Source organism: Squalius cephalus (assembly GCF_949319135.1).
Source record: "Squalius cephalus genome assembly, chromosome: 19".
In the NCBI taxonomy this organism is placed as follows: Eukaryota; Metazoa; Chordata; class Actinopteri; order Cypriniformes; family Leuciscidae; genus Squalius; species Squalius cephalus.
In genome coordinates this window covers 15,661,863-15,677,285 of record NC_137140.1, presented here as the reverse complement: position 1 = coordinate 15,677,285, position 15,423 = coordinate 15,661,863, and the positions used below count along the sequence as shown (strand labels likewise).

At 41.3% G+C, this 15,423-nt stretch overlaps 1 protein-coding gene across 1 annotated transcript; it reads right to left on the bottom strand.

Moving 5' to 3' along the window:
* Positions 1-9,079: 9,079 nt before the first annotated feature.
* Positions 9,080-14,076, bottom strand: LOC307147132 (uncharacterized protein). The gene is made up of 7 exons (XM_079851631.1): positions 13,809-14,076; positions 13,213-13,310; positions 13,075-13,116; positions 12,022-12,072; positions 11,748-11,801; positions 9,677-11,135; positions 9,080-9,510 (listed from the first exon to the last, which is right to left on the bottom strand). The coding sequence occupies exons 2-7, from the start codon at positions 13,307-13,309 to the stop codon at positions 9,294-9,296; spliced, it is 1,920 nt and encodes a 639-aa protein (XP_079707757.1). The 5' UTR covers position 13,310; positions 13,809-14,076; the 3' UTR covers positions 9,080-9,293.
* Between the last annotated feature and the right edge of the window lie 1,347 nt (positions 14,077-15,423).

The window sequence follows — 15,423 nt, the reverse complement described above, 5'->3', positions numbered from 1 at the left end:
TTTGTCAAACTATAAACTTGTCAAACTAATATATATATATATATATATATATATATATATATATATATATATATATATTAGTTTGAACACAAGAGGGCAGTATATATATATACTGTACAGTGTATATATATATACACACACATATACATTTTATACATATATATACACACACATATACATTTTATACACATACACATACATATACATGTACATATACATACATATATATACATACATATACATATATATATATATATATATATATATATATATATAGCTGCAAGCAGCGATGACGGGCCCAAGCCGGTGGCACGGTGCCACGTGGGCCCGTCATCGCTGCTCACAGCTATATTTAGGGCCCGTGCACCGATGGTGAGAGGACCCTATTGTTTTTGCTCCGTTTATTAGTGCCCAAGCCCTGAAAGGGCGAAGGCCCTATTGTTTTCGTTAGGAATATTATTAGGGCCCAAGCCCTGAAAGGGCGAAGGCCCTATTGTTTTCGTTAGGATTATTAGGGCCCAAGCCCTGAAAGGGCGAAGGCCCTATTGTTTTCGGTAGGATTATTAGGGCCCAAGCCCTGAAAGGGCGAAGGCCCTATTGTTTTCGTTAGGATTATTAGGGCCCAAGCCCTGAAAGGGCGAAGGCCCTATTGTTTCCGGAAGGATTATTAGGGCCCAAGCCCTGAAAGGGCGAAGGCCCTATTGTTTTCGGTAGGATTATTTATTATTAGGGCCCAAGCCCTGAAAGGGCGAAGGCCCTATTGTTTTCGGTAGGATTATTTATTATTATTATTATTATTATTATTATTAGGGCCCAAGCCCTGAAAGGGCGAAGGCCCTATTGTTTTCGTAAGGATTATTATTAGGGCCCAAGCCCTGAAAGGGCGAAGGCCCTATTGTTTTCGTAAGGATTATTTATTATTAGGGCCCAAGCCCTGAAAGGGCGAAGGCCCTATTGTTTCCGGTAGGATTATTAGGGCCCAAGCCCTGAAAGGGCGAAGGCCCTATTGTTTTCGGTAGGATTATTAGGGCCCAAGCCCTGGAAGGGTGAAGGCCCTATTGTTTCCGGTAGGATTATTTATTATTAGGGCCCAAGCCCTGAAAGGGCGAAGGCCCTATTGTTTCCGGTAGGATTATTTATTAGGGCCCAAGCCCTGAAAGGGCGAAGGCCCTATTGTTTTCGGTAGGATTATTAGGGCCCAAGCCCTGAAAGGGCGAAGGCCCTATTGTTTTCGGTAGGATTATTAGGGCCCAAGCCCTGAAAGGGCGAAGGCCCTATTGTTTTCGTTAGGATTATTAGGGCCCAAGCCCTGAAAGGGCGAAGGCCCTATTGTTTCCGGAAGGATTATTAGGGCCCAAGCCCTGAAAGGGCGAAGGCCCTATTGTTTTCGGTAGGATTATTTATTATTAGGGCCCAAGCCCTGAAAGGGCGAAGGCCCTATTGTTTTCGGTAGGATTATTTATTATTATTATTATTATTATTATTATTATTAGGGCCCAAGCCCTGAAAGGGCGAAGGCCCTATTGTTTTCGTAAGGATTATTATTAGGGCCCAAGCCCTGAAAGGGCGAAGGCCCTATTGTTTTCGTAAGGATTATTTATTATTAGGGCCCAAGCCCTGAAAGGGCGAAGGCCCTATTGTTTCCGGTAGGATTATTAGGGCCCAAGCCCTGAAAGGGCGAAGGCCCTATTGTTTTCGGTAGGATTATTAGGGCCCAAGCCCTGGAAGGGTGAAGGCCCTATTGTTTCCGGTAGGATTATTTATTATTAGGGCCCAAGCCCTGAAAGGGCGAAGGCCCTATTGTTTCCGGTAGGATTATTTATTAGGGCCCAAGCCCTGAAAGGGCGAAGGCCCTATTGTTTTCGGTAGGATTATTTTTTTCTATTATTAGGGCCCAAGCCCTGAAAGGGCGAAGGCCCTATTGTTTCCGGTAGGATTATTTATTATTAGGGCCCAAGCCCTGAAAGGGCGAAGGCCCTATTGTTTTCGGTAGGATTATTAGGGCCCAAGCCCTGAAAGGGTGAAGGCCCTATTGTTTCCGGTAGGATTATTTATTATTAGGGCCCAAGCCCTGAAAGGGCGAAGGCCCTATTGTTTCCGGTAGGATTATTTATTAGGGCCCAAGCCCTGAAAGGGCGAAGGCCCTATTGTTTTCGGTAGGATTATTAGGGCCCAAGCCCTGAAAGGGCGAAGGCCCTATTGTTTTCGGTAGGATTATTTATTATTAGGGCCCAAGCCCTGAAAGGGCGAAGGCCCTATTGTTTTCGGTAGGATTATTTATTATTATTATTATTATTATTATTATTAGGGCCCAAGCCCTGAAAGGGCGAAGGCCCTATTGTTTTCGTAAGGATTATTATTAGGGCCCAAGCCCTGAAAGGGCGAAGGCCCTATTGTTTTCGTAAGGATTATTTATTATTAGGGCCCAAGCCCTGAAAGGGCGAAGGCCCTATTGTTTCCGGTAGGATTATTAGGGCCCAAGCCCTGAAAGGGCGAAGGCCCTATTGTTTTCGGTAGGATTATTAGGGCCCAAGCCCTGGAAGGGTGAAGGCCCTATTGTTTCCGGTAGGATTATTTATTATTAGGGCCCAAGCCCTGAAAGGGCGAAGGCCCTATTGTTTCCGGTAGGATTATTTATTAGGGCCCAAGCCCTGAAAGGGTGAAGGCCCTATTGTTTCCGGTAGGATTATTTATTATTAGGGCCCAAGCCCTGAAAGGGCGAAGGCCCTATTGTTTCCGGTAGGATTATTTATTAGGGCCCAAGCCCTGAAAGGGCGAAGGCCCTATTGTTTTCGGTAGGATTATTTTTTTCTATTATTAGGGCCCAATCCCTGAAAGGGCGAAGGCCCTATTGTTTCCGGTAGGATTATTAGGGCCCGAGCACCGATGGTGTGAGGACCCTCTTGGAATTGCTCTGTTTATTATTATTATTATTATTCTTCTCCGCATTGAATTGCATTTTTGAGGGCCTAAACATGCGCGAAAACTCACGAAACTTTGCACACGCGTCAGAACTGGCGAAAATTTACATCTGATATAGGTTTCAGAATTGGACGGGGCAAAATGGCTCGATAGCGCCACCTATAAAAGTTCAACGGAGTGCGCCTCCTGCAACGTTCCACGTACGTGCACGAAATTCGGTACATACGTGTAATGACCTAATACCTACAAAAAAGTCTCTTGGAGCATAGCCCTAAACACAACAGGAAGTCAGCCATTTTGAACTTCCTCTCAGATTTTTGTGCAGTTTTTGCCATTTTCAGGCCTCGTACTTTAACGAACTCCTCCTACAGTTTTAATCTGATCATCTTCAAATTTGGTGAGTGTAATCTTAAGGCCTTTGCGACGTTAAATTGCGAAGATCTTGAGTTTTCGTCGAAGGGCGGGTCCTCGGCGGCCTTACAAATTTCGATGTTTCGCCATGAAACAGGAAGTTGCTGTAACTCAGGCATGGAATGTCCAATCTCCCCCAAACTTCACACGTTTGATAAGAGTTCTGTCCTGAACACATGGCCATGCTCATATTCAGTTATAGTCATAGCGCCACCTGCTGGCAACAGGAAGTGACATGTTTAACACTGTTATGGACTCCTAATAACATATAAAAAAGTGCCAGCAAGTGCGAAACATGCTAACAACATACTAGAAGCATGCTAAAACATGCTAGCAAACTCTTAGCTAAGTGCTAAAGCATGCTATTATTGCAATTAAATAGGAATTTGCTGTAACTCAGGCATGGAATGTCCAATCTGCCCCAAACTTCACACTTTTGATAAGCGTTCTGTCCTGAACACATCTACATGATAATATTCAGTTATAGTAATAGCGCCACCTACTGGCAACAGGAAGTGTCATGTTTAACACGTTGATGCCATTCTAGCAACATGTTAAAAATGCCATTGAGGTCTAAACATGCTAGAAACATGTTAAAACATGCTAGCAATACTTAGCTAAGTGCTAAAGCATGCTAATTCAATGAAACAGGATGTTGTTGTTACTCAAGAAGGCAATGTCCAATATGCGCCAAACTTCACACTTTTAATAAACGTTCTGTCCTGAACACATGACCATGCTCATATTCAGTTACAGTCATAGTGCCACCTGCTGGCAACAGGAAGTGACATGTTAAACACTGTTGTGGACATATAAAAACATATAAAAAAAGTGCCAGCAAGTGCTAAACATGCTAACAACATACTAGAAACATGCTAAAACATGCTAGCAAACACTTAGCTAAGTGCTAAAGCATGCTATTGCTGCAATTAAATAGGAATTTGCTGTAACACAGGCATGGAATGTCCAATCTGCCCCAAACTTCACACGTTTGATAAGAGTCATGGCCTGAACACATCTACATGAGAATATTCAGTTATAGTAATAGCGCCACCTGCTGTCAACAGGAAGTGACATGTTTAACACTGTTGTGGTCTCCTAATAACATATATAAAAGAGCCAGCAAGTGCTAAACAGGTTAGCAACATACTAGAAACATGCTAGCAAACACTTAGCTAAGTGATAAAGCATGCTATTACTGCAATTAAATAGGAATTTGCTGTAACTCAGGCATGGAACGTCCAATCTGCCCCAAACTTCACATGTTTGATAAGAATCATGGCCTGAACGCATGCCTATGCTCAAATTCAGTTATAGTAATAGCGCCACCTACTGGCAACAGGAAGTGACATGTTTAACACGTTGATGCCGTTCTAGCAACATGTTAAAAATGCCATTGAGTTCTAAACATGCTAGAAACATATTAAAACATGCTAGCAATACTTAGCTAAGTGCTAAAGCATGCTAATTCAATGAAACAGGACTTTGTTGTTACTCAAGAAGGCAATGTACAATCTACCCCAAACGTCACACGTTTGATAAGAGTTATCTCTTGAACACATGTCCATGCTCATATTTAGTTATAGTCATAGCGCCACCTGCTGGCAACAGGAAGTGACGTTTAACACTGTTCTTGACTCCTAATAACATATAAAAAAATGCCAGTAGGTGCTAAACATCCTACCAACATACTAGAGACATGCTAAAACATAATAGCAAACACTTAGCTAAGTGCTAAAGAATGATATTACTGCAATTAAATATGAATTTGCTGTAACTCAGGCATGGAATGTCCAATCTGCCCCAAACTTCACACTTTTGATAAGCGTTCTGTCCTGAACACATGACCATGCTTATATTCAGTTACAGTCATAGCGCCACCTGCTGGCAACAGGAAGTGACATGTTTAACACTGTTGTGGACTCCTAATAACATATAAAAAAGTGCCAGCAAGTGTTAAACATGCTAACAACATACTAGAAACATGCTAAAACATGCTAGCAAACTCTTAGCCAAGTGCTAAAGCATGCTATTATTGCAATTAAATAGGAATTTGCTGTAACTCAGGCATGGAATGTCCAATCTGCCCCAAACTTCACACTTTTGATAAGAGTCATGGCCTGAACACATCTACATGAGAATGTTCAGTTATAGTAATAGCGCCACCAACTGGCAACAGGAAGTGACATGTTTAACACGTTGATGCCGTTCTAGCAACATGTTAAAACATGCTAACAATGCTTAGCTAAGTTCTAAAGAATGCTAATTCAATGAAACATGACTTTGTTGTTACTCAAGAAGGCAATGTCCAATTTGCACCAAACTTCACATGTTTGATAAGAGTTCTGTCCTGAACACACATCCATGCTCATATTCAGTTATAGTCATAACGCCACCTACTGGCAACAGAAACTGACATGGTTAACACAGTAATGCAGTACTAACCACATAATTATTGTGTACTAAGCATGCTAGAAACAGACTGAACATGCTAGCAACACTTAGCTGAGTCATGAAGCATGCTATTATCACCATTATACAAAACATTTTGTAACTGACTTTGACATACTCTTACTATATATACCTCCTTAAATGTACATTTCCCAACCATGCTCTGCCTTCCTAAAGCCACCGAGTGTTGATGGCACGGGTGCGAGGGCCCTTTCATCGCTGCTTGCAGCTTTAATTATTATTATTATTATTATTTTGTCAACCTTTCGGGCACTTTTGGGGCCCTTAACATGCTCAAAAACTCTTGAAACTTTGCACACATGTCAGAACCCGCGGCCATCAGGGCCGGACCGAAGCTGGTACCCGGGCGTGGCAGGGGGGCTCGACAGCGCCCCCTGGAACGGGATCCGAACACTTGTCCATAACTCAAACACACTTGTATGTAATAATATGAAACTCGGCACACATATAGATCTCATCGGGCCGAACAACTTTCGTGCTCTAAGTTTTACGCCAGCCCAACAGGAAGTCGGCTATTATGGGTTGTTTGGAAACGCATGCTGTGGAATTTAATGTACTCCTCCTAGAGAAATCATCCAATCCCCTCGAAACTCAGTGTGTATGAAGTCAAGACATTGAGGATGCTAAATTGCGGACAGATTTTTGATATCTCGAACGGTTTGGCCGTGGCGAGGAAACGAATTTAGGGCGAATAATGGAAACAGGAAGTGTGTTATAACTTCAGCATACATTAACTGATCTTGATGAAACTTCAGCAGTGTGTTCGTTGTAAGAGGCCGATCACATGGATGTGACTATTGTGAGTCAAAGTTATAGCGCCACCAACTGGCAGCAGGAAGTGTGTCACTTTCAAAATGCTTTGAAATCACCCTCTTTTTTTAATCTGATTTGCTTCAAACTTTATGTGTATAATGTAGACACATGGCAGATGTAGACCCGTGAAAGGATTATTGATATCTTAGATACTGTTGCCGTGGCAACGCATCAAACTTTAATATTCTTTTCGGATGCTTTTGAGACTCTTCACATGCTTGAAAATGCATGAAACTCGACAGACACATCACATTTATTAGCCAGTAGACATGTGCAAAGTTTCAGAAATGGGCGTGGTGAGGGGCTCAGTAGCGCCACCTTTAGTCAAAAATGGGGGCTTAGTTTTTCCTAGAATCACAATAATCGGTATGTATATTGTTCTCATCGAGCCGGACAACTTTCTAATTTACACTTATAAGCTCCAACCAACAGGAAGTCAGATATTTTGGTTTGAATGTGGATTTTCTGAAGAATTTTCTCTCTCTCTCTGTGTGTCTGTGTGTCTGTGTGTGTGTGTGTGGGGGGGGGGGTTGTCTATTCCATTTAATCTTTGTTTTTCAAGGTTTTAGGGGCTTTTGGCGCACTTAACGTGCTCAAAAACACTTGAAACTTTTCACACAGGTCAGAACCCACGGTCATCAGGGCCGGGCTGAAGCTGGTACACGGGCGTGGCAGGGGGGCTCAACAGCGCCCCCTTGAACACGGTCTGAAAACTTGGTCCATAAATCAAACATGCTTGCATGAATTAATATGAAACTCGGTACACATATAGATCTCATCGGGCCGAACAACTTCCGCACTCTAAGTTATTAGCTCTGCCCAACAGGAAGTCGGCTATTATGGGTTGTTTGAAAAACGCATGCTGTGGAATTTGAAACACTCATCCTAGAGAATTCATCAGATCCCCACCAAACTCGGTCAGCATGAAATCAAGACATTGAGGATGCTAAATTGCGGACGGATTTTTGATATCTCGAACGGTTTGGCCGTGGCGAGGACACGAATTTATGGCGAGAAAAGAGAAACACGAAGTGTTATAACTTCTGCACACATTAACTGATCTTGATGAAACTTCAGCAGTGTGTTAGTGGTAAGAGGCCGATCATATGGATGTAACTATTGTGAGTCAAAGTTATAGCGCCACCAACTGGTAGCAGGAAGTGTGTCACTTTCAAAGTGTTTTTGACAAAAGTGGGGGGATTAGTCTTACCCACAATTACAAAAATAAATACTTATATTGGTCTCATCGAGCCGGACAACTTTATAATTTACAGTCATTAGCTCTGACCAACAGGAAGGCAGATATTTTGGTTTGAATGTGGATTTATTTGCAAAATCGGCCTCTGAATTTTATATATATATATATATTTTAAAGTGACAAGACAGAGAATATTACTTGTCCGATATATATATATATATATATATATATATATATATATATATATATATATATATCGTCGCTGCCCGATGAAACTCACGTATGTCCAAAACGGTTACTTTTCAGGAAGTGAAAAAAACATCGTATTTCAAAAGCAGTTGAATGTAGCGTTGTCATACTTGGTACGGCATCTTTGAATGTAACCATATTCTTGCCAGTGTAATGATATAATCCACATTTGACCAAAATTGAGTTTAAATGGACATACGTGTATATTTTACAGTAACGGTGGTCGATACGCGTTCTTCCGATCATTACTGAATGGCCAAGTCGCGTTTCATATTGACAGATGAATACGCTCAGTTTATTAAATAGCCTACGTCTTAGTTTATTAAATACGCTTAGTTTATTTAATATTAATTATAAATGTATTAAATGTCTCTTGCAAACTATGAAGGGACAATGAATCACTACACTGGCATGGTAATGCTAGACAGATACTTTGTTTGCACAGTCCTACCGTAATTTTGTCACTCCTAGACGTACGTCTGGCGTCAGGGGGGAAACGTTTACCTCGATGAAGGAAAGTCATTGTCTCACCAGGCTATGTTTATTTGGCAATGTATTGCAGAAAAGAAAAGTGAAAATGAAGATGCAGTTCCAGTAAACTCCAGTTACCAGTTCATGTTTATTCTTCAGGTGATTCAAGCAATACCAACTAATCAGACTCAATACTGACATTACAGGTGGAATTATAAAATAGCAAGAGGCATTAAAGGGATAGTTCACCCAAAAATGAAAATTCTGTCATAATTTACTCACCCTCAAGTTGTTTCAAACCTGTATGAATTTCTTTTTTCTGCTGAACACAAAAGAAGATATTTTGAAAAATGTCTGTAACCAAACAGTTGATGGACCCCACTAACTTCCATAGTAGGAAAAAAAAATACTATGGAAGTCAATGGGGTCCGTCAACTGTTTGGTTACAGACATTTTTCAAAATATCTTTTCTTTTCAGAAAAAAGAAATTCATACAGGTTTGAAACAACTTGAGGGTGAGTAAATGATGACAGAATTTTCATTTTTGTGTGAACTATTCCTTTAATGCAAGATTTTAATCATGTCTTTCCGGTCAGAATTGGCTGATAGGAATTCCAAAAATTTCAACAGATAAGACCAAGTCATTTTAAAACATGCACATAAACAATTACATGACAATACACAATAAATAGAACATTTAATTAATAAATTAATCAGTAAGTCAGGACAGCTCATTCATCCAGGTAGTGAAATTGCATCACTCATGGTCAAGTGCATTGTAAAATGGATGAAAGTCCTTGGGTAAAACATGTTTCAGTTCTTGAAGGTGCTTGAACTTCAGGGCTTTAATTTTTGGGGCGGATGTATAGAGTGGGGCCACGATGACACACGTCTTCCTCAGGGATGGGGATGTGAAGGGTTGCCAGTTGTCAGAGTGTAGTAATTTAAACTCCATACTGCCATCCACATTGTATCTAATAGATAGATTAAAGAAAAGAAGGGGGGAGGGGTGTCGGGGAAGGTCACAGAGATAAGAGGGAACCAAAAGCATGTTTAGATTTATGAAACAAAATATTTTAATATGATATGGCTAATGTTTCATGTATTTGTGAAAAAGTGTGTTAAAAAACAAACAAACACCTGACTGCTCGAAGGTCATGCACCGTAGGATCTCCAACTTTGCTACCAGGTCGGACTGACTTACAGATGTTGACTTTGCTGAAGTCTTGGAAAAAGCTGTAACCAACATACTTCACCTCGTATGGTTTTGGACTGGAACGAGCTCCTCGAATAACTGCAGCATACTCAGCTGGAACATGTATGTCACGGTTTCTCAACTTCCTCTCAATCACACTGTGCACAGAGTCACATTCCATTTGTGTGTGACCTCTTTCAAGGTACTTCTGTGTCACACGTTTCTTTTTCTCAGTAGCAAACTTTAAGAGGGCATTGCTCAGGATCAGATTTCGGTTTTGATAACCACACCCATCACTCCAAAGGATGAATTCATTGTAAGTGGGGTGTGCTTCAAGGTAATCCACAATGCAGGAGGCGAACTCGTTGGCAGAGACCCCAGCTTCACCCTCATGCCAAAGGTAATTTTTTGCTTCATGTGATGCCATATTGTAGATGGTAAAATTATGGACACCAAGCTTCATTTTGTAGTACAGGGCAGACGCTTGAAGCTTTGGGCACAGGAGAAGGCCCTGCAGATCCATGCATGCAACCAAGGTGGTGTTGTTTGCAAGTTGTTTGTCCTTTACCTTTTCTGCTCGTGCGTCGTCCTTTTTAACACAGTGTTCCTCCCACACGGCAGCCTCGATGTTCCCGGCTTTGAAGGCACAGCAAGTGTCACACTGATCTTTTTTCGGATGGAACAGAGAAAGATTTAAATCGTTGAAGGTGTTAGTGAATACTTGCCGTGACAGAGGCTGGATGCTGTTGTCTGCACATGATTGCTTATACTGTGTGTGGAGATGACTGATGGACTTGAAGAAAGGCTCCAGGTACATCTTTGATGAGGAGGACCTGCAGTAGTGCGATGGAACTTTTGGCAGATCCAGAAGGAAGGTCTTTAGGAAGTCCTGCTCCTCTGTCCTTACACTCACTCTCGCCATCTTCTCAGGACTTTCCCCTCTTCGCCCAACCCACTTTAAAAAAGTCCACTGCTTGATGCCAAGTGTAGACAGGAACATCCTTTGACAAACTCTGAGCCTTTTACCATCTACACATAAACAACAAAAGAGAGATGCTGACCTCCGAGATTGAACCGCTTCTGTCCGGCGCCGCTTGACATCACTCACCTCCACCGATGTTTTCACATACATTCTCCTCTCTTTCCATTCCAATTTCCCCCAAAAATACTTGAAAATTTCCTCCCTCTTCCCTTCATCAATTTCGGAGCAGTGTAGTTTGCTCGATTTCTGGCAGGACACAGACTGGCACCGGCCGCCCATTTTTCTTTCTTCTTTGATGACAAATTCATTTTTTTTCCGTCCAAGATAAGATTGGCCCCTCATTCTTTTCCTTTTCTGGATGTTACCCTTCCAATTGTCTGGGTTGGCCCTCTTCCTTGACCTTCCTCGATTATCAATGGCACCTTCATATGATTAAAATAAAAATAAAATAAAAATGATGTTCTACAAATGCACATTTCTCTTACATGGTTTCTTAGCATGTGGATATATGTGTGTGTGTGTCAGTGTGTAGGCATGCATTTAAGTTTGGCATTGCTGTTTGTGTGTGTGTGTGTGTGTGTGTGTGTGTGTGTGTGTGTGTGTGTGTGTGTGTGTGTGTGTGTGTGTGTGTGTGTGTGTGTGTGGACATGTTTTTCTACACCGGTGGGGACTTAAACCTGAATGCACACAGACTTATGGGGACTCGTGTCACCGTGGGGACCTAAATTGAGGTCCCCATGGGTACAAAAGCTTATAAATCATACAGAATTAGTTTTTTTGAAAATGTAAAAATGCAGAATGTCTCCTGTGATGGGCAGGTTTAGGGATAGGGGCAGTGTAGATAGAATATACAGTTTGTACAGTATAAAAACCATTACGTCTATGGAGAGTCCTCACAAAGATAGTGCACCAGACATGTGTGTGTGTGTGTGTGTGTGTGTGTGTGTGTGTGTGTGTGTGTGTGTGTGTGTGTGTGTGGCTGAGCCCACTAGTAGCTGACAGAAATGTAAAAATAATGACAATAAGTTACTCACCTTCATTGACAGGTGTGTAATCCGGCTCATTTTCTGGATCGTGTTCAAGTGAGTCTTAGAATAATAAAGAGGAACACATTTAGTACAACGGATGCACTGTTCACATCATTCAGATATAAGATTGCATTCATTTTGACTGGTAATAGATTAAATACGCTAGATTTGTAATTAGTAATGGGCTTTAGTCTTTAAGTCCTACTCAAAACTAATGTGAGGTGGAGGCTGTAGTATAGTTTAATCTGAGAAGAAGAAAAAGAAGAAGAATAATACTTACCCTCACTGGCAGCTATTTCGGAATGATTTTCTTTATCACTTTCCAGAGAATCTAACAACAATAAAGATAAAATGCATTTAGCACACTGAATAGCCTACAATGTTTGAATAATTAAGAACTGAGCTTGCATCAGTAGCTATGACCAGCAAATGTACAGTAACTATACATTTTGAATTCTCTGTGATTAAAGGGATAGTTCGCCCAAAAATGAATTTAAGCCATGATTTACTCACCCTCAAGCCGTTCGAGATGCATCTCTTTTCAGACGAACACATTTTCAGTTGTTTTAGAAAATGTCTTAGATCTTTCAGTGGTTATTATGTGAAGCAATGGGGTCCGGCTGCTTCAGGTCCGAAAATATGCCTGCATCCTTCACAAAAGTAATCCAGGGGCTCCAGGGGGATAAACGAAGGCCTTCTGAGGATATTCCATGAGGTTTTGTTGTAAAAATATACATATTTAAAACTTTATAAACGAAAATAACTGGGCTACGTCCTACGTCATACGCCAGCATCCATCTCCAAATGAACGCGCGCCGACCACCGACCGCCACCGGAAGCCAGTTATTTTCGTTTATAAAGTTTTAAATATGTATATTTTTATGACAAAACCGCACGGATTACCCTCAGAAGGCCTTCGTTTACCCCCCTGGAGCCGGATGGATTACTTTTGTGAAGGATGCATGCACATTTTGGGACTTCAACAATGTGGACCCCATAACTTCACATTATAACCACTCAAAGATCAAAGATATTTTCTAAAATAACTGAAAATGTGTTTGTCTGAAAAAAGATTGACATATGCATCTCGAATGGCTTGAGGGTGAGTAAATCATGGCTTAAATATCATTTTTAAAACTTTAAAATGTTTTAATTTAGCCACATACAATTTGATGGGTTAGTATTTGGAAATGCAACAGCAGTTTCTTGGATCAAGGGAACCAAAATAACATGTGTGACAGTTTCACCTTAATGTGCAACACATCAATAGGCTTTAGGTTGCTGTATAGGTAGCTGCTACTGGGAGAAAATAATTTAAGCCTAAAGTACCTACCCTCATTGGCAGCTGTCTGAGAACTGTCACTTTCAAGTGAATCTAAGAATGACAGAAAGGAAAACTAGTTAACATTTCAGTAATGAATACAATGTAGAATTAACTGTTTGGCTGACTCAATTCTATTTTCCTACAAACCTTCCTCCTCATTGTTGACCCTCGCAATCGCCTCAATAACAGCCCTATCATAGTTAACATTCATCAATTCACACAGCTCCTTTACAGAGACAGACATCCTGAAGGAAGGGAGAAAAACAGATCAGAAAAAATATAGCGCTATGCCCAGTCAACATTGTTTCACTTCACTTCGGAAATCCGTGCGTTAACATCTTCACAATAAAAACGTAGCAAGATAACTCTAGTGCTGGAAATTCTCAGCCTCTGGCAAGCGGTGATGGCAGTATGAGTGAGGCATGTTCTAGTGACAATCAGTAGCATTACAGGCTATAATTTGATCAGTTTGACAAAGAAAAAAAAAAAGTTTTAATCTTATCAATGAGACCGAGTTTATTTACTTACTAGCAAGCAAACTAATCTGTGAAGAACTAGATTAGAACTAAACTGTGGAGAGCTTCAATGTCGTACTTTCGTCAGTCAGGTTCACAAATATAAAAATAAATAAAAATATTCGGTGACAATCACTTCGTCTAGACCATTTACCGATAAATAATAGTTGTGAATGTATAATAAACTTGAGAACAGTTGTCAAAAACAAACGTTTGCTGATACTTTACCTCACAGTGTTATTCGGCTATCCAGTGCTGAGCTTCGATGAAACTTCACGAGACCGGCGAGATGCTTCCACAGGGCGGGAGATACGCGGCGTGATTGACAGGTTTGACACCAAATGGATATACGTGAAAATCAGATGACATGATTTCACAACTTTTCATTGGCCATTTAGATATGTGAAGCATACTGTATACGGAAATGAACCTGGACATTCAATCCGTCGAAAAATCTCAAAATCGGCAAAATGGACATACGTGGTTTTCATCGGACAGCGACGATATATATATATATATATATATATAAATATAGCTGCGAGCAGCGGTGGAGGGCCCAAGCCGGTGACACCGCCAGCCCGGTGCCTTTAGGCCCTGGGGTTGCGGTGCCACCGGCTTGGGCCCGTAATCGCTGCTCGCAGCTATATTTAGGGCCCGAGCACCGATGGTGTGAGGACCCTCTTGGAATTGCTCTGTTTATTATTAGGGCCCAAGCCCTGAAAGGGCGAAGACCCTATTGTTTTCGGTAGGATTATTTATTATTATTATTATTATTATTCTTATTTTTCTGTCAACCTTTCGGGCACTTTTGAGACCCTTAACATGCTCGAAAACTCTTGAAACTTTGCACACGGGTCAGAACCCGCGGCCATCAGGGCCGGGCTGAAGCTGGTACCCGGGCGTGGCAGGGGGGCTCGACAGCGCCCCCTTGAACGGGGTCCGAAAACTTGGTCCATAAATCAGACACGCTTGCATGTAATAATATGAAACTCGGTACACATATAGATCTCATCGGGCCGAACAACTTTCGTACTTTTACTTTTTACGCCAGCCCAACAGGAAGTCGGCTATTATGGATTGTTTTGAAACGCATGCTGTGGAATTTAATGTACTCCTCCTAGAGAATTCATCCAATCGCCTCCAAACTCGGTCAGCATGAAGTCAAGACATTGAGGATGCTAAATTGCGGACGGATTTTTGATATCTCAAACGGTTTGGCCGTGGCAAGGAAACGAATTTATGGCGAATAAGGGACACAGGAAGTGTGTTATAACTTCAGCATACATTATCTGATCTTGATGAAACTTCAGCAGTGTGTTCGTTGTAAGAGGCCGAACACAAGGATGTGACTATTGTGAGTCAAAGTTATAGCGCCACCAACTGGCAGCAGGAAGTGTGTCACTTTCAAAATGCTTTGAAATCACCCTCTTATTTTTACCCGATTTGCTTCAAACTTTATGTGTATAATGTAAACACACGGCAGATGTAGACCTGTGAAAGGATTTTTGATATCTTTAATACTGTTGCCGTGGCAACGCATCAAACTTTAATATTGTTTTTTGATGCTTTTGAGACTCTTAACATACTTGAAATTGAATGAAACTCGACAGACACATCACACTTATTAGCCCGTAGACTTGTGCAAAGTTTCAGAAACGGGCGTGGTGAGGGGCTCAGTAGCGCCACCTTTAGTCATAAGTGGGGGGGTTAGTTTTATCAACAGCAACAAAACTTGGTATGTGTATTGTTCTCATCAAGACGGACAACTTTCTAATTTACATTAACGATCTCCGACCAACAGGAAAAGAGATATTTTGGTTTGAATGTGGATTTTCTGAAGAAT

Coding starts and splice junctions, on each gene's coding strand:
- LOC307147132 (XM_079851631.1), bottom strand. CDS start 13,309: ATGTCTGTCTCTGTAAAGGAGCTGTGTGAATTGATGAATGTTAACTAT. Junction 11,136..11,747: donor TTACACACCTGTCAATGAAG/GTGAGTAACTTA, acceptor AATCATATGAAG/GTGCCATTGATAATCGAGGA. Junction 9,511..9,676: donor CATGACCTTCGAGCAGTCAG/GTGTTTGTTTGT, acceptor TCTATCTATTAG/ATACAATGTGGATGGCAGTA.